This window comes from Meles meles, chromosome 2 (genome assembly GCF_922984935.1).
Source record: "Meles meles chromosome 2, mMelMel3.1 paternal haplotype, whole genome shotgun sequence".
Classification (NCBI taxonomy): domain Eukaryota; kingdom Metazoa; phylum Chordata; class Mammalia; order Carnivora; family Mustelidae; genus Meles; species Meles meles.
Genome location: NC_060067.1, coordinates 6068120 through 6093862, shown reverse-complemented (window position 1 = coordinate 6093862; position 25743 = coordinate 6068120). Strand labels below are relative to the sequence as shown.

The 25743-nt window shown below is 49.1% G+C and overlaps 1 protein-coding gene across 1 annotated transcript in view; it reads left to right on the top strand.

The window, feature by feature from the left end:
* SHROOM3 (shroom family member 3) overlaps positions 1-25743 on the top strand; it is a 297082-nt gene that overhangs the window by 235213 nt on the left and 36126 nt on the right. Inside the window, 2 exon segments of the mRNA XM_045997798.1 lie at positions 4080-4208; positions 22449-22580. Of these exon segments, the coding sequence (XP_045853754.1) occupies positions 4080-4208; positions 22449-22580 (261 nt within the window).

Genomic DNA, 25743 nt, shown 5'->3' with positions numbered 1-25743 from the left:
AGAGGATAGGACTGGACTCGTCATAGGAAGTGGAACGTAGGGGTTGGCCTGGATTTCTTGTTTCTTAACTGGAGAAGAAAGACGACATTGGGATTGCGGATCACGATTTTTGTTAGCCCCTGCTACACCTTCTGAGGTCTGCTCTGAGTCCTCTTTCATCACTCGATAATTTGTGGTCTCAAGCCTGGGGCAGAGCAGAAGCTGAGTAAATACAGCCCCTCTCCCCATTCTCATCAGCTTTGCCCGCAGGTTGAGTGAACTACAAGGAGTCCTGAGGGAAGAAATGTTACAGATCTGTGGAACGTTCGGCAGTGTTTCATCTGTTGAAAAAAATAATTGTCAAGCACGTCTGTGTGCCGGGCAGCAACCTGGTTCGCTTGCCTTTCTGAGCCCGCGTGGAGGAGAGACCAGCAGATGGGTGGTCGGAAGACAGTGCGAATTGCACCTGGAAATGCACATCTCCGTAGCCAGCTCCGTCCCCGACTTGCTTCCACAGGAAATGACGGCCAAACTGAATCCTGCAGGACAAGGACAGACAAGCCAGGAGGATAGGGTGCCTTTGGGGATCTTGGAAGTTCTCCCCATTAGGCTGGAGAGCTGTTTGGTTTCTGTTTGTATTTTTCACTTGAACTTGTTTCATTGATTCCAAGGCTTCTGCAGTGTATCTTTGGGTATTTTCTTTTATTTTATTATTTTTTTTTAGATTTCATTTATTTATTTGACAGACAGAGATCACAAGCAGGCAGAGAGAGAGGAGGAAGCAGGCGCCCTGCTGAGCAGAGAGCCGGATGTGGGGCTCAATCCCAGGACCCTGAGATTGTGACCTGAGCCGAAGGCAGAGGCTTAACCCACTGAGCCACCCAGTTGCCCCTGTCTTTGGGTATTTTTAAGTAAAACAGTGTACCTTGGAGTATCTTTTAAGTAAAAATCAGCTCATTTGGTAACATGTTTACTTAATGTTGCCACTGTCCCCATTCCCTACCCATTCTGACCGCACCTGGGTTAGTAATGCCAAGACCTATAGAATTTGTGTGAGAAACTCAACATTTTTGAAGCTTTTAAACTGGAAGGAAGAAGAGAAGGTGGTTGTCAGTGATTTTTATCCCAAGTGAGTGTGAGTCCAAGTGTGGTATGAGCCAAGATACCCAACTTTTCTGTCTCGGATTGTTCATCTGGAAAAGGGGGCAAAACAATTTAGAGAAGTTACGAGAAAAACTCCTGATCTATGGGAAGGCATACATATCCTTTTACAGGAAAGACTTGGAATCAGTTCAAGCTGAGTGATACCTCGGTAGCCCCCATGGGGCTCTGCTTCCTGAGGAGATCAGAGCACGTTCTCGGCTGTGTCCCTGCCAGCGTGGCAGGGAGCACGGTAACCTCCGGTGTGGAGAGACAGGGGACATTCCAGAGCCGGCCGGGTTCCCCGTGCAGATTAGAGAAGCGCGGGGAGAGGAAAGGGTGACAGGAAGACCCCAAGGAGACGGGCTCCCAACACTCACTCCAGGCCTCCCTCCACTACAGAATTCTTTTCATTAGGACATAGGACGTTTTAAACATTATTTGTTGTCCAGATTTTTCCAGAGGCAGAGAAGCTGGGCTCTAGGTGCCGGTGGTTCTTCTGCCTCTGTCTAGCCTCTTTCCCTGTGTGTCCTAGTTTGTGTGATGTGTGCAGGTGGCCCCCTCAGGTGCCAGTCCGTCCGGGGCGGGGGAGGGGAGATCAGCACGGAGGCGGGGCTCTGATTCAGCCCCGGGGTTGCCGTCAGCGACAAGCCACATGGGTTCCACGAACCCTCACACCCAGGTGCTAACTCAGCTGGTCCCCTGGAGGTGGCAGGTGACATGGCCACGGAGAGCAGTGCCAGTCTCTGCTTTCCCAGGGTTGCGAAGAATCACAAATTAAGAATCCTTAAAAAGAGGAAGTCTTTTTAAGATAATCTAAAAAAAGGATTTATCTTTTTAAGATAACCTCCTGTTCTTTGTGCTTCCGTCTTTTCCCTTGCCTGGGACTGTGCTCCTGGACCTCCTATCCCTTTGTGCCTCCCAGGAAGGGGGGGATGGGCGAGGAAAGAGCCAAGGGCTTAGCTATGGTGTGTCAAGGACAGAGCCAGCCTCTGTGGTTTGGGCCAAAAATGAGGAAGTTATTAAATGCCACAAAGGTTTTACGAAAGCTCAGGCTTGGTCTTTGTTAACCCGTGGCAGACATCGGGAGCCAGAGGAGGGCTGGAAAGGAGAGCTTGCTCTCAGAACGGATTACACCAACGGGAGGTCTTGGGCGTGCTGCTCATGCTCGTGTAATCTTTATATTCACACAGCTGCTGGTCAGGCACCTGCGAACCTCCTTCCCGCCCCCGGTGAAGCTAGAGGGTTTGGTGCCGTGGAGGGTTGTGTAATTCTCGCTGGGGGCTATGTGATGGATTCTGCAAAACGCTTCGACCGTCAGCTCTCTGGCCAGAGCTCTTCTTCTTCTTCCTTTTTTTTTTTTAAGATTTTATTTATTTGTTTGACAGACAGAGATCACAAGTAGGCAGAGAGGCAGGCAGAGAGAGAGAGGAGGAAGCAGGCTCCCTGCTGAGCAGAGAGCCCAATGTGGGGTTCGATCCCAGGACCCTGGGATCATGACCCGAGCGGAAGGCAGAGGCTTTAACCCACTGAGCCACCCAGGCGCCTCTTCTTTTTGTTGTTTTAAGATTTTATTTATGTATTTGACACAGAGAGAGTGCCCAAGCAGGGGGAGCGCAGAGGCAGGGAGAGCGGTGGAGGGAAGGGAGAAGCAGGCTCGACCCCGACTCGGGGCTCCATCCCAGGACCCTGGGATCATGACCTGAGCCGAAGGCAGACGCTTACCCGACTGAACCACCCAGATGCCCCCGGCCAGAGCTCTTCCTGCTCTGATTTCCAGCACAGATCAGGTCTCTTTAGTTGTGTCTGTTTTGTGTAACATCTTAGACAAAAGCAGCTCTGAAGTGACGTACCGCTGTAAATGATGGTGAGAATAATCAGGCGTGTCCCCCGTGGAGGCAGGATGCTGGACCGTTAACGAGTCTTCTAGAACCCTTCTAGCGGCTGTGCAGGACAGGCTGCTGCTACTGGCTACTTTGCTGAGCGCCGAAGATGTGCCGGGCTCTGTTCTCAGGGCTTCGGCAGAATTAGTTTAAGCTTCTCAACAGCTCCGTGGAAGTGTGGGTATTTTTATGCACCCATTTGAGAGCTGAGAGAACCGGGGCCCAGAGGGGACAGTGTCCCAGGGCTGGTCAGCAGAAGAGTCCAGCTCGGAGAGGCTCCTAACCGGCTCATCCTGACATTATGATGCAGAGCCCGAGGCTCAGAGGGCAGTTCGCCCAGCGTCTTTCAGTTCCCAAGTGACAGCAGCTCAGACTTCGGGGGCTGAGATGCTCCGAGGGAGGAGACATGGCCCTGCTGTCCCGGCAGAACACAGCCGCCACGCAGGGCTGAAAACCTTCTCTGACTGCCGGGGAGAGCGGAGCGCCGGCGTTAAGGGACTGGTGTTCTGGACGGGCAGGGGGTGGATTTTAACGGACACAGAAAAGGCTCGCCTCCAGCACAGTGGCATCTGGATAATCCGAAATAGCTCAGGTTCAAGAGCTGGCACGTTCCTGTGCGCGGCCGAGCGCGGGGGCCGCTCGCTTGGGGGTCACGGTCCTGGTGATGAAGTTGAGACGGGAGGCGGCAGGGCCCGGGTTCCGGGGAACCACCTTGCCTGGCCGCGTGCTTCAAGGGGGCCAGTTTCTCCTCTTTACCGATGGGGAGAGGCTGAATGATGGGGGAGTTCACCTTCATCGTGTGTCTCTTTCTTCTCCCCCGTGGTCGGAAAGCCTGGTCTTCAGAAACAGGGAGGGACACTTTATTGCTTCACAGGGACGTGGTACGGGAAGGATGAAGGCCCACGGAGTGGATTCGCCTTTCTCGGGGCGGAGAGCTCGGCCGGGGCAGCTGAGAACGGCCGCCTCGCTCGGCCGCTCTGCGCTGACTTCGTGTTCAAGTTCACACGTTGTTCCTGTTGCTTCATTTGTGCCCTTGAACACCACCTCACTCAGCTTCTCGTTTTCCTCTTTTTCCAGAGATGCGTGTGCAGCCCCGGGCCCCGCGGGCGCCGGCACGTCTGACCGCAGCCCTGAGCCCCCGGCTTCCCGCCCCCAGCACAGGAAAGCAGCGTGGTGGGGAGAGGCGAAGCGGCGGCCCAAGCACAGGTAAGAGGCTCGGAGGCCTGTGCCAGGGGGTTCGGGAGAAGGGACTCGGCCGCTGGAAAAGGGTAGCTGGGGGGCAAGGCTGGGAGTCAAGAGACAGGCTAGCGCGCGAGGTCGGGAGGGGCTGAACGGGGAGGTCCTGGAGAAGCTCAGAGGAGGTTTGTGGTAGTTTTCAAACTCGGTTCTGAAGAAATCTTAAGGTTCCTGGGAGGTGAGGTGGGGCTCCCACAAATTTAAAGTCACATCGACCACTGCTTTTGACCCACGGAGATCACAAGTAGACAAAGAGGCAGGCAGAGAGAGAGGAAGGGAAGCAGGCTCCCAGCTGAGCAAAGAGCCCGACACGGGGCTCGATCCCAGGACCCTGGGATCATGACCCGAGCCAAAGGCAGAGGCTTCAACCCCTTGAGCCACCCAGGCGCCCCATCAACCACTGTTTTTGAAACTAGAATCAAAAACACCCAAAGCAACATACCAACCAACGTCCTAAACGCTCTGGAAAGGACCAGTGTTACACTGTACAGTGAGACTCATTCATCTCCGAACTGATAGTCATGAAAACGTCTCTTGTCACCTGTTCATGGAGGAACGTCCTAGGATGGTAAAGTCGGCCCCGTAGAAGCTCGTAGAAGTTCACAGCCGCGTCCCGGTGCATCCCCCGCTCCTGTGCGCTCGGTGGCATGCCCGACCTTAGCCTTTCTCATCAGTTCCCACGCCAGTCCCGTGGCGTCCGCACCGGCATTCAGCGAGGAGGCGGTGGGCTCAGGTTCACTTCGAGCTCACAGGTGCCGCCGTCTCTTGCCTCGACGGTCAGCGTGATGGATACTTCCACTAAAACCCTAGGAATTCAGTTTGCTGAGATGCGCCAAGCACTAAGCACAGAGGCCACCGGGAGCGGACGGAGTGTCAGGGGAGGTGGATGTCAGGGGCACGACAGGGACGGTGTGGTTTCCGTGCTGTCTGTTCCCATGTGCGTCTGTGCCAGCCTGGGGGGCAGGAGAACACAGAGCCGTGGGGGCGGGGGGGGGGGGTCCGTGGAAGCAGATGTCGTGATGCATCAGTCGCGCTGCTGCCCCTTCTTGTGTAAGCGCGTGTTAGCCTCGCTCCGTTTCCAGTCCGTAAGACGAGTTGAGTAACTAATCCCAGGGTGGCTGAAAGCACGGAAAGTCCGAACACACAGAAAGCAGGCGGGGCAGTGCCCAGAACGCCGTGAACGCTCAGCAAGGGCTGCTCGTCCTCGTTCTCGATCATCCCGATTTCAGTTCGCGGCTCTTCCTAGCAGACCCGGTGACTCCCGTGATGAAGACGTGGACATTGTAAATTTGGATTTAGACAATTATCCCTGTTTATGGCATCTCCATTTAAGTTCTCTGTAAGATTTCACTCGAAAAAGAGACTCCAAAGAAGTTTGAATCTACTGATCGAGGACAGGTCGAGGCACTGGCTACAAGGCAGCCGGCTGGCAAAGGCTGTGCGGGGCCAGCCCGAAGCAGCAGAGCCCCGAGCACTGTGCCCTCCTGCCTCCTTGGGTCGTCACAGAGTCGAGAACCAGAACCTTCCGTTTAGCAAGACTCTGCCGGGCTATGTAGGCTGGCTGGGCCTCGGCGCCAACGTACTCAAGGCCAGAGAGTTGTGCCGGAGAAGTTACTGCCGTCGCCAGCCTGGGAGGTGGGGGGTGAGTGGAGAATGATTGGGATTGAACCAAGCAAGTGCTGATGGGACCAGAAAGCGGATAAGATGTGAGATGAACTTGGGAGGAAGACTGATGGCTGATGAGGATGGGAGAAGGGAGGAGGAAGATGAAAAGGTGTGACTTCCGAGTTGCTGCCAGGGGGCCCCTCGGGGTAACCGTGGGACCGTGACCCTGGTTGATGCAGGCGGGAACAGCAGAGCAGGAGGGAGCGCCTGCTTGAGCACGGGAACCACCAGACCTGAGTTTGAACTTGAAACAATGAAACGATTTTACACAGTGGTCTTTAATAGTTGGATAAAACAAATGAACCCAGTTGCATATCCAGATGGTGTCCTAGCCACAGAGACTATCTCTAAAACAAGCCGGGGTTGCCCTCACCAGCATGGTCAAGGCTGGCCGGCGGTGCTCGGTCTGTGTAAAGGGAGACTGTAAGGTTGTAGATCGGCAAGCAACTGCCTTTTAAAAAGTCATGACCTCTGTGTTGCACACAGTGCGTTCCCAGTCACGCCCCTCTAACTCCGTAAACTCTGGGAGTTTTAGGTGTGTGTCCTGACTCCACAGCTGTGTTCACTGTACGCCCCTGCAGTGGTGGGCTTCTTTCCTAGAGGAAGAGACGTCCGCACCCTAAGCGTCACTGATGTAGGACTGACCTTAGAAATTGGGGCGGTTCTCATCGAGTTATACTCCGGTCTTAAATCCTGCCCATTTTGGTTTTTACTTTTTGTTCTGAAAGAATTGTAGACTCATAAGAAAGTTGCAAAAATAGTACCGAGATTTCTGCTACGCCCATCCCCCAGCTCTCCCTAAAGTTAACAACTCTTACAACCATAGTCCAAATAGCAGAACCAAGACATTGGCGCTGGTGAGGTACTGTTGACTACAGACGCTAAGACTTATAAACTGTAGACTTTATTTGGATTTTATCATTTTTTTTTCTATGAATTTCCCTTTTTTGTTCCAGGATTCCACATCATCCTTGTCATGTTTCCTTAGTTTCCTGTCATTGGGTATTTGCTCAGGCTTTCCTGGTCTTTTCTGGCCTTGACGCATTGGAAAAGTATGGGCCAGTATTTCTGTTTGGGTTTGTTTGACGTTGTCTCATGGTTAGACTGAAGTTCTCCATTTTTGCCAAGAGTACCGCAGAAGTGATGTGTCCTTCTGAGCACGTCCTATTAGGGATTACACGATGTCAGGATGTCTTAGTCCTGGCAGGCTTTACCACAACCAAGTAATCAAGGTTGACATCACCAGGCGTCATGTATGGTTATATTCCCTGCAACATCCGTTACTAGAATATTCTAAGATGACTCTGTATTTCCTTCATTCCTTCTACATTCATTAATTGGAATATTTCTGTTTTCCCACTTATTTTAACTGTTTATATCGGTAAGGACTCCTTCACATTTATTTTATTCTGTGGGTTGTAATCCAAAGAGACTGTCATCTGATCGCTTTCTTTATTCCCGTTTTGGTCATGGCAGCTCCTTCAGGCTGGCTCTGGTCTAAATCTCGTGCTGAATTCTGGAAAGGTGTAAGGCGCCGACGTCCTGGGCTTCCCCTTAGAGCGGAAGTGATGTGCCCATCAGCTTCTTACGAGTCTTCCAGGTGTTGAGGTGGGAGGTTAATAGTGGGCGTTGAGCAAATCTAATTTGTATCAGGTCACAGATTTTAGAATTGAAAAGTGCCCCGTCGTGAGCCAATGGGTCAGAGTGAGAGAGAGTTCCTTTTCTGCGGAGAAAATAGCCAGGAAGGATTTTCTCATTTTTGTATAAGAAAAATGAAAGAGTAAAAACAGGAAGCTCCATCCCCCCAAGCGTGAATTCTTGGTCCAGCCAAGGACCCCAGGTTGAGAAAGAGAGATCTTGGTGGCTCAGGGCTTGATGTCCTCCCAGATCCAATCCCAACCTTCCCTTCCACGCCTGGATGCGCTTACCCAACCTGTCAGCGGGAATCCTGCGATCTCACTTACCCTAACAGGAACGTCCCCGTGAAATCTGTCCAGCCCAGGCCGGGGAACTTCAGAGCGTTGCTGGTAAAGGAAACAAAATGTTCCAGTTTAAAACTCAGGATTTCCTGAGCTAGTGCTTTCCCCCAGAAACTTCCCAGCTCTTCCCCCACTGGTCGCCACCGTCATTACAACCGTCTCATCGGCTTAAGCCTTTGCCACATGGTGGTCTGGGCTCTGGAAAATGAATCAAGCAAAGCCATGATAGGAGCTCGGGGTTTTGACCCCTAATTCATTTCTCCGTTGAGCAGTGAGGCTGGTTCACCGGGCTCGATGCCCTGCCCTTGGCTCTGAGGTTCGTCCCGGGGCCACCGACTTGGCCTTCACAGGACAGCGTGGCCTTACGAGGTCTAGGGATACTGGACCCGGCTGCAATGGCTTCGCAGACTGTGGGAAGCCTGAAGCAGTTGACACACATTTTTGCAGACAGTGGCATTTTTGCCTGCGGAGGAGGGCGCGGGTTTGGCAGGGATCATTCAAGGAAACTTCCTGAGTCCTGCTGGAGGCATTGTATCAGCAGATGGTTTTCTTGCTGCTCTCCTCCTCCTGCCCACAAAGTGGGATTCCGGCATTTCTCGGCCGCGCTCTTGTCTGAGATGCTGTTAGGGGACGCTCCGAGGGTCACCTTCCCTTCTTCACTCGGATTGGGCGGGAAATGAATTTTAATTGGCCAGTTTGCAGAGGTGACCGGGAAGGAAGGTCCCGGCCAGCTGCTCAGGGCAGTTCCAGCTGTGACAGGAGGCGCAGGAGTTCACCGGGACCGGGAGAGAGCGGTAGCGGGGCGAAATGGCCTTTTATCCCAGTCCTGAATCCGACATGCAGTTGGCCAGAGGGCTGTTAGCTAGGATGCTTCTGCTCGCCCCCGGGTAAGTCCCTGCTATGTGGACGTGAGCTTTAGCGCTTTCTTTGCAGGACCCTGGATGGCGAAGCTTTCACAGGTGTCTTCGATGTTGTATCTCTTTATAAAGAAAAATGACCACATGTTTAGTTTAAGCCTGTTTTTCTAAATTGTCGTTGAAAATTCTCATTGTTGGAGCCCTCGTGTAATTCAGTGCTGTTAAAATTTCTGCCTGGGAACTTTCAATCATTCTCTGTCCTTGGTGTACAGTCACCGTATTTCTGATGAGGAGGGTGTTTGGACTGGCTTTATCTCATTCAGATTAGCAATCGCTTTGTGTCGTGCACTTGATGGTTCTGCTTCCCCACTTCCCCGGGGAATTCCGCAGTCACTACTCCTGTTTCTCCTAAGGAACAATTATCTGCGCGCTAACGGCCAAGGCTTCTCTGTTCTCATGGCCAACATTGGTTCAAAGGGAGGAACCTGTGACTATATTCTCAATGTTAAAGACAAGGTGTCGTCTTCTCCTTGAACTTTGAATTTACATGAAAAGAGGAGTTTACTGAGATGCCCATTGTACCTCATGAAACTGCATCAGAACCACAGATGTAAATACCTGATGATCTTTCCCTCGTCACAGTAATTTGAGTCAGCTTTACTCTTTTTTTTCTTTAAGATTTTATTTTTTTTAAGAGAGAGAGAGAGAGAAATAATAAGCAGGGGGAGGGGTGGAGGAAGAGAGAAGCAGGCTCTGCACTGAGCAGAGAGCCCGATGCGGGGCTCGATCCCGGGACCCTGAGATCATGACCTGAGCCAAAGGCTGATGCTTAACCCACTGAGCCACCCAGGTGCCCCTGAATCGGCTTTTATTCTTACGCAGTCTTGACTCAAGGATTTTGTTTGGAGCTGGGCTTCAGGCCGGTGCTTGCTTCCCGGGACACATCACTTAAAAGAACATGTAGCGTAGGGAAAAGAGGACGCGGCCACCCGTCACCGCAGTGTTCTGGATCTCAAGGTGACTTGACTCTTTATTACGACAGGAGTTCTTCTTGCTTTTCCACCATGTAAAAGGTGAAAAAGAAAGCAGAGACTGCTTACATTATGGAACACAGAGAGCTCACCGAGCTGGTTTTTCGAGTTTCACTTGGCATTCTTCCGAGTTGTTTTATTTTCTCTCCCCCCAACCACCCAGCCAGGGTCAGGCTGTGTGAGTGGCCGTGGTGGTCGAACTCCCTTGTAAAATTTACCATGAAAGTGCGGGACGGTAGCTCTGAGGGACTGGAGCCTTGTGTTCCTGAAGTTTTCAGCCTGCCTTCTTTTCACTCGGGTTTCTGTAATATTGAAAAGCTTTCTTTTAGTGAACCATCCCTTTCTGGTACGATTCTAAAATGTGGATTCTTCCTTTGACCACGTTGAAGGTATTTTCCTAAAATGAATTCTTTCTGTCCTTCCCTTTGTTTTCGTGTTGCTTTTATTTTTTTTCTCTTTTTTTCCTTTTTTTTTCTTGTTTTTTTTTTTTTTTTGTGTGTGTTGCTTTTAATTGCTTATTTGTGGCCTCTTTCTTGAAATGATGGGAACGTGAATTAGAGAAGAGGAAAACAATGCAATGCATCATACTCGTCCCACGAGAGAATTCCGTTTCTTTAGTGTTCACGGTTCGGGGCTCATCTCTTTGTTTGTGTTTAATGGGTGTTTGGAAAAAAGTAACTTCCAAAAGGTGAGGCTTTTGCCTCCCAAAAATCAAAAAACAAAAAACCTTTACTTGTTTTGGCAAATGAAATGCAATTGATACTTTGGGGAGGGGACAGGTGGGTGGCTCGGTGGGTTAAGCGTTTGCCTTTGGCTTGGGTCATGATCCCTGGGTCTTGGGATCAAACCCCACATTGTGCTCCCTGCTTGGCGGGGAGCCTGCTTCTCCCCATTTGTGCACTTGCTCTCTCTCTCTCTCAAGTAAATAAATAAAATCTTTTAAAAATGTATACTTTGGCAATGTATAAAAATTAATTCATTAATTTTGAAATATCTTAGTTGGTATTTGGACTCCTCTAAACTCTCAGAGGACTCGGGCGCCTGGGTGGCTCAGTGGGTTAAAGCCTCTGCCTTGGGCTCAGGTTGTGATCCCAGGGTCCTGGGATCGAGCCTCGCATCGGGCTCTCTGCTCAGCGGGGAGCCTGCTTCCTCCCTCTCTCTCTGCCTGCCTCTCTGCCTACTTGTGATCTCTGTCTGTCAAATAAATAAATAAAATCTTAAAAAAAAAACAAAACTTCCAGAGGACAATCTTGTGTGGGTTTATATACAAAGGAAGAGGAGGGGTGTTTCCAGCCACAGTGGTAGGATACCTTCCCTTCCTGCCCCTCTGCCCTGCAGCCCCCCTGGGTTGAGGGAAAGAGCCATACACACCTTTCATTGTGCCCTGCTGAACAGCTTCTCATTTATCCAGGAGGAACCCTCCGGCAGAGCCCCCAAGCAGCTTCTCCTCAAAGCGGGCCGTAATTCAGGGGCACACACAATATTCCTAGTTCTCTGCAACTACCTGACCCTCTCTGAGACCCATGAGTGTGTTTGTGGGTGTCTGTGTGCGGAAGATGAAAACAAACCAGCACGGAAGTGATTTATCTGAGCTCTAACAGCATATAGTCTATCGCAGAGAGAAGTAGAGAAGAAAATTCTAAAATCATAATATCTGCTCTCTGAAGAAGTTGGTAAAAGCCAGTCCCACCTTCGTTCCTCTAAGAAAATGTCTGGTTGCAAATTGAGATTTGAAAAGAATAGATTATTGGTCATTGGAACTTACTCTATTGTAATTGAATTTGGAAAGTCAGTGGAGGACAAAATGAGGGCTCTCGCGGATGAGAGATGTTACAGCGTTTGCATCGACTTCTGCTGTGGCTTCTTTTGCAAACGCTCGGGTATGGGAAGGACAGTTGACTCTTTGATTCCTCAGAGAGAGAGGAGGGGCCAAAAGAGAGGGCGACTGAGCAGAAGACATTTCAACACCATCACCCATTGGTGACTAAGTGAAAATCGCCCACCCCCATTGCTGGTCCCTCTCCTTTATGATAATAGTTTTCTTTGGTTATTAATAAAATTTCGATCTTTTCAAAAACATGTCGGAATCGAGAGTCGGGGAGGAGATAAAGCAGCGATGAAAGGCTATTGGGACAGGTGTGAGGAACAGGGTAAAGCATTTTACTGGCAAAGATTTTTCATCTTTTGTGCGGACTGTAGATGTTAGCGGCTTCTGTGGGTCAGTTGGCACACTTCACTCTTGCCCGCTGTCACGGCCGGAAGTCCCCAGGGCATATGATCAGGGTGTGACATTTAAAAAGAACTTCTCTTTCCAGAACGGACGGTGTTGCTATGGGGTTGTGTTACCTAATGCATACCTTTCTACCCACTGAACCACTTGTTTAAGAGTCAGATGTTAGTGAGGCAATGACAAAAGCCTTAGAAAATTTTGCTTGAATTTTTCTGTGAGTCTGAAAAGTCTGAAATACAGCCTTGAAGAAGCTAGCGATGCTTTAAGGGGGGGTAAATGATTTCTCAATCTCAAAGGATGTCTTTGCCAACAGTGTGTGAATGCACAATTACCACCTTTCTTTTTTCTTTTTTTTTTTTTTATTTTGGAAGATGATAGGCTTTTTCAACTCTTTAAAGATTTTGACAGCTTTCCTGTGTTCTGTGAGCATGTAGAAAACAGAGCTCAGTATAGCTTAATTTTTTTTAAAGATTTTATTTATTTATTTGACAGACAGAGATCACAAGTAGGCAGAGAGGCAGGCAGAGAGAGAGAGAGGAGGAAGCAGGCTCCCTGCTGAGCAGAGAGCCTGATGCAGGGCTCGATCCCAGGACCCTGAGACCATGACCCAAGTCGAAGGCAGAGGCTTTAACCCACTGACCAGCCAGGTGCCCCAGTATACCCTAATTTTTATTACAGACAGAGTACCTTCTGGATCTATGGAATGAAACAATGTTATCAGTACAGCTCAGTGTGCTTGGCTTGGTCATTGTTTTCAGTCGCTAAATATTTCTGTCATCAGTATTTGGGGCCTCTCGTTGTCCCGTAAACAGGAAATGCCTACAAGGGCCCTGTTCTGTCATCTGTTCCAGCACACTGCAGACATAATCTACCCCCCCACTGCGCCCCCCACCAAATTACTTACACATGACATTTAATCGTTCATAGTGAGTTTGCTTCCTCTTTAAAGTTACGTGAAAGGGGCGATTTAGCATTAACTAGCAAAACTGCAAATGCCTGTTTTGAGTCAACAGTTCTACTGGGAATTTCTGCCGTGATAAGTCAGCATGAATAGAAAACAGTGTACGGCCTTGGTTCTCACTGATGCATGATTTGTAATAGCAAACGACTGACGATCGAAAAGTATCTACAGCAAGGGTCTGATTAAATAAATATGATATATGCACACAAGGGACTATGAAGCAGCTTTAAAGGAAAATACGGCACGAGACGCTAGTCCTGAAGAGAAATGGGGACGCAGGCTGGGAAGCGCGGAGTAAGACTTCGCGATGCTTTGATCTTCCTTTTTAATTATGTGAATTAATTACCTATTCAAAAGAACACCTGAAAGCAATATGGGGAAAACATTAAGATTTGATTAATTTTGGTGATGAGTACATGGGTGTTCTTTATAGTAATCTGAATATAGTTATGTATGTTTGAAATACTCTGTGATTTTAAAAATAGATGAGGAAAAATAGGGGGGAAACGGCAGTGACACAGAAAAAGAACCTTCCGGAACCTGCTTTACCTGGCCCAAGCACATGTGCTCAGTCGTGTATCAGGAAGACCCTTGACCCCACCCGTGACCCGCTCATTCAGTAGCCCTAGTTTGCAGGATATGTGGATCTATCGCGGCTGGGGGGAGACAGTTAAGACCAGAACCTGAGGTCGGACTTGCTCATCCGTCACAGCGTGCCGTGCCCCGAACGGACGGTGGTCGGGGGGTAGGGAGGTCCGTGAGTAGATTGGAAACGGGAGTTTTACTTGGTAGAGCTGGTAGGTCTACTTGGTATTCTTACACAGTCAGCCCACGTCCAGCTGAGAACTGGCACGGGTTTAGAAGGTTGGTGCGCCCAGAAGCGTGGACACAAAGCGTCAGCCATAACCGCTTGTCACAGCACAGCATCAACAAAAAAGTGAACGCTAGCTCTCAGAATTCTTAATATTCCAAGTGAAGGCGGTCCCCGTCTCCATTTATCCAGAGCATACGACTCCTTCAAGATCGTCGGAAGCCCTGCGCGACCTCCAGGCCTTCTGGCCAACTTCAGATCCTAATCTCTTCTCTTTTTTTTAAAGATTTTATTTATTTATTTGACAGAGAGAGAGAGATCACAAGGAGGCAGGGAGGCAGGCAGAGAGAGGAGGAAGCAGGCTCCCTGCTGAGCAGAGAGCCCGATGCGGGGCTCGATCCCAGGACGCTGAGATCATGACCTGAGCCGAAGGCAGAGGCTCAACCCACTGAGCCACCCAGGCGCCCCTCAGATCCTGTTCTTGATGGTGGGCAGCTCATAGCCCAGATCCCTCCGGAGCCCGCGTGGCCCCGGGTGAGTGACCTGATGGCTTCTCCTGCCATTTGCGCTTTACTCTCACGCTCCGGTCACACTCTCCAGTGCTTCTTGAAAACCGCAGATGCATTCCCACCCCAGGGCCTTTGTGTTTCCTTGCTCCGTCCATCCGTCCGTCCGTCCCTGCTAAACACTCCGCACCTGCTCCTGCACGGCTGACGCTCCTCGTTTAGGGCTCGGCGCCCATGTCGCTCTCAGAGGGGCTGTCCCCGACCCGGGAACAGACACCCTCAATGACACACTCACATTCCTCAGCTTTCTTTCCTTCAGGACCCCGAGAACTGCATGAAAATGTCCTGTGCATTTGCTTAACTGTCTGTCTCTACTCTATTTCTGCTGCTCACGGCTTAGACGAGAGGAGCACAGGCCTTTAATATCAACTCTGCCCCTCACTACCCTTGAGACTGTGGACGAGTTGCTTAGTTTTTCTTATTTACGTCATCCTCTCATTACTTGCCCTGTCGCAGGAAGACAGTACAAAGAGTAAGACAGAAAACATCACCAAGTGCCTGCAGGCATTCAAATATTTTTTGAATCTGTGAATAATGACTCTAATGGTTTTTCTTGCATGTAAGGCTCCCCAGCAAGATTAGGAACTCCCTGTGGCCATCTGTGACCTCTCGGAACTCCAGCTAGAGTTCGTCGAGGTAGAAGGCACGCAGCAGGTGACCGGTGACCGGAGCTTGCGTGGCCGGCACTTGCTCGTAGACTTTTCAGAAATAAGCTCGGCATTCCTGAATCAGTGTCAGGCCACAGTCATCTGAGAAGGACATCATGTCACTTGCTAGTTCCAGTTCCATCAGACTGCCCCGCCCACGCAGTTGCGCTTCCTTGTTTGTGGTCAGGAATGCAACAGAAGGGCATTGTGTGAGTGACGCCCACATGCAAAACTCGGTTCGCTCAGATTTTAAAATTAAATCGTCTCCTGACTCTTTTTGATACGCTCATGAGGTAATGCCCTTTAGGAAAGTATCTCCTTATCTTCTTACAGATCAAAGCGATCCCAAAATAGGAAAGCATGCTGTGCTCTTTAGGAATGTTTACGAAATTATCGGCATCACTGAAAAAGTCGGCCAACAGCTGTCTGACTTCTTTGGTCGTCTCAAGATACAGTGTGATGTATTTTTAAAACGAGAGGCTGTTTTGGAAATACCGTGCGTTTTAGTAGGTAGTACTTGGGCATGGCACACAATTCAAAAGTTACAGAAGGAAGTACAGCGAAAAATGAGTTTTCCTCCCCAGAGGCAGTCAGTTTCTAGTTTCTCAAGCGTCACTCCAGAATATTCTTTACGCTAATAAACATATAAGGGGTTACGTATATTTTCTCCTCCCCCGCCGCAGCATGCTGTACTCACGGCACCATACCTTACCGTCCTCATCCAACCATAGATTTTGGAGATCTCCCCGTAACAGCAGGTTCGGAGCTACTCCGTTCTTTCAATGGCCGCAAAAGTGTTCTCTTCTACGGCTGTACTACAAGTGATTTAGTAATCTGCTACTGGCGAGCATGTCGCTTGTTTTTCCATCTTTGGATACATATGTTATTTAAATTTTTTTCCTAGATGTTACCAAACAGTTCTTTCTTCAAGTTGCGCTCACCCCAGCAAGGAGTGAGAGTTGGTGGGCTAGATGTCCGTCCTCTTTTTTGTTGTTCTTTACCCTCATTTCTTCACTTAACTGTCCATGTGCAAGAATCTTATAAAGACGAGACTTATCGCTGAAGCCTTCTCCCAGCATATGTTTTTGATTTTGTCTTTTTGGACCTTTCGACTGTTTCAAGATCTGTTCTTAATATTTCAGTCTGTTGAGAAGACCTGACCCCGCCCCCCCACCCCCCCAGGGCAGGTTCTCTACAACTCTGGAGTTCTCGAGAACTCTCCAAGTTCTAGAGAAAAAAGCTCCCCAAGTTGGGTTTCCTGTTTTGGCATTTCAAGTCTTGGACACTTATTTTATCTTTACTGTAGGATTTATTTCTTTGTGACTTATTACTTACTGTAGGAATGACGTCATTTGGTCTGCCTGGATGTCAGCCCCTTAAGGAGAGGACCCTGTCTTAGTCATTAATTCTTGGAAATCTCGTCGGGTTTGAACTCTTCTAATCCTCACTGTTGTGCTCCTTGAGCCCCAACCCGCCACACCAGCCCCTCACTTTCCCCTCCTTTGACACCATCATGACGTAGAAGACGCTGGGTCTGATGTCTCTCCGGTCTTCCTCCCGCCCCGCTCCCTTCCATACACGGGAGCGTCACATCTTACGTCCTCCTGTCTTATTTCAGTGGCTCTGGCTCTATTCCTACATACACGAGGTTCTGCTCCCCACATCGCTCCGGACAGCCATCCCTTCCTGCTTCCTTATGAGTCCTGAGGACTGTCATCCTCTTTGTTCCGTGTCCTGGAGCTCCCGGTCTCACGTACACTTGCTCCTACTTCTTGTTTTAAAACAAAACATCAGGAACAAAAACTTTCCTTCCCTGATCTCCTCCACACTTGTAGCCACCACCTTCTTTCTCTCCTTTAGAGCCGAGCGTTTAAAAGAATTATCTGCCCTCGCTCTTTGTTTTCTCTCCTTCGTTCTCTCACTCCCAGTCCAGCGTCTGCCCCGCTCAGTTCCCCAGCAGCGACTTACTCGTGTCCAACCCGCTGCACGTGCATCCGCCCTCACCAGACTGCCTTCTCCGGAACAGCTGGAACGGTTGACAATTCCTCCTTCTTACTGTCTCCACGAGGAGCCTGTGAAATTCCTGCACTCTCCTAGTTTTTCTCCCAACTTTTCTGGAAGCTTTTTCTTGGGCTTCTCTCTTGGCTTCCTCTCCCCTAAACCATAGTGGTTCTCAAAGATCCATCCTTTAACCACTCCCTTTGTCTCCCTACGCATTCTCCCCAAGCAGCTTGCCTTTTCTCCACGGCCACGTGTCTTATGACTCCTGATTTCTTTTCTTTTTTTTTTTTTTTAAGATTTTATTTATTTATTTGACAGATAGAGATCACAAGTAGGGAGAGAGGCAGGCAGAGAGAGAGAGGAGGAAGCAGGCTCCCTGCCAAGCAGAGAGCCCGATGCGGGGCTCGATCCCAGGACTCTGGGATCATGACCTGAGCGAAAGGCAGAGGCTTTAACCCACTGAGCCACCCAGGCGCCCCATGACTCCTGATTTCTAAGTGCAGCCCAGACTTCGTCCTCTAGACTCTCCTGCCCGCCATGTTCTTTCATGGAAAACCCCACAGACTCCTCACATTTGCATGCCCCAGAGAAAGCTACCTACTTTCCCACTCTGTTTCCCTCCTCCCTCTCTCCATTCCTACCCCCTCCATCTAATGGTTCTTTATGAAAGTTAATTTTATCATCATTCTAGCTACGCGGTCCTTCCTCCTTGGCTATCCTCTCTTCTACACCACCTATGTTCAAATACTTGCTGGCTGGACGTTCCCTTTAAGTTCACCGCCCACCGCCTGAGTGCCAGGCCCTCATTACCCTTCCTCTGGCCAGTAGAAGAGCCTCCAATCTCATCTCTCTCGAATTCATTCTCCTTGTTATTGACGATATCTCACTGATACCCATATTTAAGCATGCCGCTCTCTGGCTAAGGTCATTTGGTGGCTTCCAAATCCACAGGATACTGTCCAAACCCTTTAAAGAGGTCTCTAACGAGGTCTGCCCTCCTATCTCTTCACCTTTATCTACCCCTCTTCCCTTACCCATCTCCTCCCCAGGTCCTCCGAGTTGGCTTACCACGCGCTTGCACGTTTCCACGCATCTGTCGCACCATGTCTTCTAGCCGGTGGCCTTCCCTTCACTTTCCCATACTCTTCCATCTGGAAAACCTTTCATGATGTGGGTAAAAGTGAAGCTTTCTTGACCTTACCCCTTAGTGAGTCCCTCCTCTGTGTTCACCAAGCATCTTGTACAGGTCTCTATTATGGAACCCATCTCATCACAGTGAACTCGGTCGTCCTCCTCTATATTGTGGATTATTTGGGTCTAGTGACACCTTGTTGTTCTTTGTATCCCCAGTACCAGCACAGTGACCAGGATGTAGAAAGTCTCCCTGTCTACGGGAGATGGATGCCCCTGAATGAATGGTGAAGAAACCATGGAGGCATCTGGATAGATGACAATTTTTTAAAAAGCTTCGCTATTGTCTTCAAAGCACAAAGAAACATTTTCTTCACTTCCAACAGCTCCACATGTCTTCATTGTTCTATGCAGAGCCTCTTGCACACTTGGGAGTCTGGTTCAGAATCCTGCAAGATGTCCGATCCTTCCTGAAGGCGGTGTACCAACTGACACATGCAGTCTGGGCAGCTATGCTGTGCTTCCAGCACCTGCCTCCTCTTTCCTGGGAGCTTTCAGACTAGAGCTTCTCTGGAACCCCTGGAATGATCAGTAAACAGTAGCTCACACCTCATCTCCTTGACCAGATTAGGGATCTTCTGTGGAGTCTGTGGACGTTACCGGGGTCTGTCCATTCCTCTTAGGTAGGAAAGACTTGTCAGCATGCAGCCTTTGTAGCAGGCACGGCCAGGGAGAGTTGGAGGATGAAGATGACGAAGAGCCCATTCCCAGCATTGCAGGCCAAGTTCACTCTTCAAGTACGCCCGCTGGCTTCTCACAGCCCGTCCCTCGTCAGAGGGCTAGCTGGCCTCTTACTCTGAGAGGGTCCTGCCAACGCCTCCCACCGAGGTGACCAGAACACGAGATAGGAAGATACAGTTGTTTTTTCTCCTTATGCATTTTGGACCGGTTTGGATCGTTTGGACCCGTATGGAGTGTCTCTAGATGCCTCATGCAAAAGCAACTTTATATGTTTTCACGAAGTTCTGTATGGTTATTCAGCAGCATCTGCTGAGTATCTGAAGTCCTAGGTAACTGGGTTTGAATCCCGGCCATGGGACTTAGGGTTTGTGATGTGTGCCGGCCTCTGAGAGGTTTGGGGCACCGGAAAGAATGTCTAATCCCCAGATGGACCTGGAAGATAAAGCAGGAATCTAAGTCAGTGAGGAACTGGGGTTCAAGGGAGGTGGCCTGGCTTCAAGGAATTAGCTGAGGAACGTAGTTTCTGGGGGGCTGCACGTCCAAGGTCACAGTGAGGCTGGAGGCAGGAATGCCAAGCCATGGACACTGAGCCATTAGCCAGGAGCTCCCTGGTGGCCTTTCTGAGAAGAAGACAGGTTCGACTTTGGGGCAATACTGAACCCAGGGACATGGGTTACTTGAGACATGTTATGGGCAATAGAGAAGTATGGGGACAAGGAGCCAGACAAATTGTAATATTTTGCTTTTCACCTTGGTCTCCTGTGTTTGCTCTCTATTTCATCTCTTTAGCCCAAGGCTATGCTACTACTTTCTTTCTTTCCTAGTTTCCAGGTGGGCAGGGTCTAGTCCATCTTGGCCTGTGTTTACCTCTCTGACTAGAGGTCCTAGCCACTGCCCTGGCAGGTCCCGGCCTTAGCACTGTGACCAGGGTCCTTCATGCTGTGAGCATAGTAACCCCTGTTGTAATTATCTACTCTCAGTACTTTACTGGGGAGCTCAGAGGTGGGTGACTCATTGCCAATCAGAGTTCCTGTCCATTCTGCTCACCTTTACCATTCATGCCCAGCTTCTCTCTCCCCTTTCCTGTCCTGCATGGTAGATCTCTCTGGCGGTCTTGTCTCCCTACCCGCTGGTCTTCACCAATTCTTTAATAATGAATGACTGATGAGAGTCATACTTAACATTTGTTGAGCTCTACTATGTGCTGGGTATATTAGCTCATTTTTAATCTTACAAAAACCTTACAAATAGGTTCTGTGATACTCTGCCTTTTTCAGGTGAGGAAGCTCAGAATGGTTAAGAAAATTACCACCGGTTTTTAGCTTTTGGATTTTAGGTATCAGGATTAGAATCCAGGTTTGTCTGAGAGCAGAGCTGATAACCTTTAGCCACATTTTGGCTTCTCTGTTTCCCCAGCATTTTATAGAGAGATATTTCAGTTTTTCTCATTTTTCTTGGCCTCTAGTAGCACAGACATTAGTCTCTGACTACAGCTTCCTTCATTGCAAGAAGGGTTTACTGACAGCTAAAAATCTGTGTGTCTGTATTACCCCTCGCTTTGCTCAGATCAGTTTCCTATCACCCCAACCTTTCTTCAGAAAAAATACACGTGTTTGGGGAAATGATTCTCTCTCTTGGCAAGTCCTCCATACTCTCTTACAGATTTTTAAAGTTGCTTCAGATTAAAATGAGGTCAATACAACCTCTTTGACTAGTGTCTTTATCTTTTACAAAGATAAAGTCTTAGGGAGCAGAAGTAACTCACATGGGGTCATAGAGCAAGTTAGTAAAGTCAGGTGAGAACCCGTGTCGGACACATGGGCTAGTATTATTCTGATGTACTTAACACTTGACATTTTACTGGTATCGGGAATTTACGTAACATAAGCTAATGTGTTTTTTTCATGGAAAAGAAATCGGTGTGTGTACTTACAGCTTCATCATCAGTGTATCAAAGCGGATTCCTAGATCCCATACATGTGTTCATCCGCTGTAGAAATTTCCCCTACGGTCTGAGAGTTTAGAAGTTTTCAGCACGAAATTCCTCCTAGCTCACCTCCCTTTTTTTTTTTTTTTTGCCAGAAATAAGGCACAGTCACTCTCTCCAGACTCAGACCTTCTATAGTCGTGGACTCCCTCTCGCCAGGTTTATTCTTCAGCAGTGCAGTTGAAGGACACCCACTTTCCCCCTTCGGTTTTGTCAACGCTTTGTGTTAAAAGGGCAGGCTATTGAAAAGTCGAAGGCACTGACTTGCAAAACGAAGAACGATTTTCAAAAGCAGGCTGCTGTTTAGACCGCCTCGCCCAGACCAGTGTTAACACTGACGAAGCTGCTGGTTTCATGGAGTTTCTGACCCAGAAATAGAAGAATGGAATTCACCCAGCATCGGCATATGACAGAGGACTTCACAGTCCCCGGAAAGCTCTTTTTCTGTATTTCCGCACACAGTCTCTTGGGAGGTGGGAAAGAATTATTGTTCCCATTTTTATATATGGATAAACAGAGGCAACTGTGGCATAAAATGTCACCGTGCAGGGAATCTGGGCGAAGGATAGGTGGGAATTTTTTCCCCAGTTTTACTGGGATATAACTGTGAAAGAACAATGCAAGTTTAAGGTGTACGGTATGTAGATTTGTTACATTTGTAAATGGCGAAATGATTCCCTCCAAAGTATGAGCGACCACGTCCATCCTGTCACATGGTTATTCTTTCTTGTGGCGAGAGCATGTGAGATCTACTCTCTTAGCAGCACTCAGGCGTATGACACAGTATCATTAGTCATAATCCCATGCTGTCCATTGGACCCCCATCTTAGAAATCTTGGAACTTGGAGTTTGGACTCTTGGACCAAATCTCCCACTGGTCACCAACACCGTAGTCTGTCATTCTGAGTTTGTCTTTTTTGTTTTAGATTCCACACAGAAGTGAGATCATAGGATAGTTATCTTTCTCTGTCTGCCTAAGTCACTTAGCATTATACCCTCCGGGTCCATCTCCAAGTTGTCGCAAACAGCAGGATCTCCTTTTTTGTCGTGGCCGAATAATAGTTCTCTCTGCAAGAGACCACATCTTCTTTGTCCGTTCATCAGTTGATAGACATTTAGGTCGTTGCCAGATCTTGGCTCTTGTGAGTAATGCTGCAGTGAACATGGGAGAGCAGATATATCTACCAGGGCCCGATTTCAGTTTCTTTGGCTATATACCCAGAAGCGGGGTTGCTGGATCATATGGTAGTTCTATTTTTAATTTTTTAAAGGAACTTTCATAGTTTCCCATAGTGACTGTACCAATTTGCATTCACACCAAGAGTGCACTAGGGTTTATGTAGGAATTCTTTATACTGTTTTGCAGCATTTTTATGGAAGTCTGAAATGATGTCAAAATGAAAATAAACGTATTAATAAAGCAGAGAAGAACAGTGGTTAGTAAAAGAAAAAAGCAGTAAGATCTGCTTTCCAATATTTACCTAATTATTTTTGATCTCTGAGGATACAGCAGTCTCTGCTTTTAAATCTATCAATCCCATCAGTGAAGTAACTGTCTGAGAACGTTACAGTGTTGAGCGGTCCCTCTCCCGTTTCTCTGCAGGCGCAGTGACCCTGCACGCCGACCTCACTCTTGGCATTTAACCAAATTTGGCGAGAACCAACCAGATGCCAGCATGATGCAGATAACTCCAGGCACGATCGGCGCTCCTTGGCCCCAGAGATACCATTCCAGGTAAGTGGCCCTGGCTGGGACTCGGGGCTTTTCTTCTTTCTGAGGTCTTGTTCCCAAAAAAGGACATTTTCTTTTGTTTCTTGCACTCACCTCGAGTCCTAAGCCTCTCTACCCACCTCCTTCCTCATCCTCTTAAAACTCCGACGGTATACCAGTATCTTCTTATCCTGCGCTAGACCGGCACAAAGTTCAAGTCAAATTCAGAGTCTGCCCATTCTCAGGTGTTTCTCAGTTACACGTGGGAACACTGCTAGAAAAGCTGACGAGCTTTTCCTCTCGGGGCTTACTGTCCTCCTGGACCAACTATGTATCTGCTTTTTTTTTTTTTTTTTAAAGATTTTATTTATTTATTTGACAGACAGAGATCACAAGCAGGCAGAGGCAGGCAGAGAGAGAGGGGGAAGCAGGCTCCCTGCTGAGCAGAGAGCCCGATGCGGGGCTTGATCCTAGGACCCTGGGATCACGACCTGAGCAGAAGGCAGAGGCTTAACCCACTGAGCCACCCAGGCGCCCCTATGTATCTGCTTTTTATTGGATGATCTTATTCACGTATTTGAACTCGCCCCTCGCTTTTACCCTTCTGCTAGGCCGGTCCCCCAACTTAGCTCCAACCCCGAATTCACACACTTGGGCCTTCTCAGTGTGCACATTATGTCATGTGGCAGGACACGCCTCCGTCTACACCTGTAAAACAGACCCAGTCGTCTTAACCCCATTGTGCAGAACAGGAAATCGAAGCTTCGAGAGACTAATTTGTCCAAGGTCGCACAACCGATCAGGACCTGAGTCCAGACTCAAGCCCAAGTCAGGGGTCCGAGCCGTGGCATATAACTACTACTTACACTTCCTGTTTCCCTGTTTTCTCAGTCAAGGTTCAGTCAGAAAAAGGCAAGGTCACCACCAGTGTCCTGGGAAAGGGACTGACTACGATAATCAGACCTGACGCCGCTGAGAGGCACTAGGGAGACGGAAGCCAAACTTGACCACCAGACGTACGGAAGTACTCGGTCAGGACCCCCTACACTTACTACAAATTCAGAATCTATGCGAGTCAGAATCCACTTTCTGATGCTAGGCAGTTAGACTCGGTTGCTTCGGGCTTTTTGAAAGTGCTTATACAAGGGTGATGGCAGGGAGCGGAGGACCAAGGGGATGTGGGTCCTACATGCAAATGAGAAGCAAGTGCTGATGGGTCAGATGGGGGAGGGGCAGGACTTCTGGAAGGATTACTTAACTAACAGATGGTGCCTCCGCATCTGGCAAGGCCGGGATTCAGAACCCTTAACGCTCATGTCCGGTCAAATCAAGGGCCAATTCCTAGACTTGTCACGGATGGACGTGGCTCCCAACACATCGGGATAGGCTTCAGGCCACAGACAAGAATTTCCTGGTGACCCTCCTTGTTCCAGACACCCCCTCCCTTGCCCGTATCCCTCCCTATAACCCCGAAAGGATATGTTCTCGCCATCTGAGCTCAGAGAACAGGCCCCCCAGCCGGGCAGCCCTGCACCCAGGCACGGCGCTTTCGCTCTCTGGGCCTTTGGAAGGTGAGATGTAGAGGGCCTCGCCGTGCGAAGGGAGGAAAGCACAGTGAGAAGGCACTTGGCCTTAAATCCCAACTTCACCACCTGCTAGATGAGCTTGATCAAGTCATTTCACCTCTTTGATCTTGTTTCTCTTGTCTGTAGGATGAAATTAACAGAATGTATCCCATTGGGTCATAGTGAGTATTAAGCAAAACACGTAAAATTTAGTGCGGTTCCTGGAACGTAATAAACACTCAGTAATCCGACAATTACAGTAATCAGGCTGAAGACTTACAGAGGCAGTGAAACCTGAGAGTAAATTTCAAGGCTAAAGGCACAAACCAGCACGCACAGAAAATGCCATCCTGTATTCGCAGACCTAAACAGCGGGACCCTGTAGACCCTCCCAACACCTCACCTTCCCGGGAGGCCCCACATCTGGCCATACTGCAATCGAAAACACACGGGCAGAAGTCAGGATGACTGCAGTCGGTGCTCGGAAGAGCTGCCTACGGTGTGAGCTCTGAGACAGTTGGGCCCCGGAAGTGTGGGCTCTGAAGGCTGCGTGTCTATACCTCCCATGTCTTCCTCCCTGTCCCAACGTCCACGGGGGTTTAGGCAGCAGGGTCTATCACTGTGCCTTCTAATGCAAGCTTCGGGACAGATCCCCCGACAGTCTGCACAACGGAGTGTGGGGTACGAGGACAGACGTGAGCTCGCATTACCCGCAGCGCTACAGACCTGGGGATTCTCTTCTCCAGCCCAGGTCACGCTGCAGTCTGTTCGGGCCACACCTCCAGCGCGCCATGCGGGCAGACGCCTCACCCCAGTCTGTGCTCTGCTTGGAGGGCCTGGTGTTGCGGCTGTCGGTGGAGACGCACTCCAGGCGCCTTTCCAAGGAGTACAGTGACATCCAGTGGTCTGGTGTGCCAAACCAGCTGGTTGGCATCCGTCTGACGGCCTTCCTTTAGCTCTAGAAGCCCAGTCTCCGCTCTGAGCTTATGGATCTGTTTCTCATTGAGAAGCAGGAGCATCAGAGAGCTTAGAGGAGAGGGAAACACAAGACAAGGGACTTTAACTGCCTGCAAGCTGGTTTAGGTCTGGATTTCACTGAACCTGTATTTCAGTGGCTTGCTGTCAGACCTGGCTCACGGTCTCTTCTCAGTCCTGCAGAATTCTCACACAGTGGTCCTCGGTATTAAAGTCCTTCAGAGGAGATCTGGAAAAGCCAAGTCACCCAGGCCCCTCGGGGAGGCTGAAATAACAGTATCAAAATGCTGAAGAACCAATACTACCTCTCGGATGATTTCTGGCTAGTGAGGCTATAATGCTGAACAAGACATAAAAAACCCCTACCCTGTGATATTTGCTGACCAAGGCCTGTTCCACACATTAATCATCCACTAGATGCTCCTTGGAAAAAAGTTCTAGGACCAGATTAATTTAGAAAACACTATTTTCCTTGGGGAACATCACATGAACAATAGTTTATTAAAGACTCAGAAGTCTTATAGCAAACAGAATTAATTCATTTAGCCCGGCATTTTCCAAACATCGGATCATCTCAGGAATTCACGTTCTAGGAGTACACTTTAGAAAATGTTTTCATGCACTTGTTTTGTGCTCTTTGCTGAGTT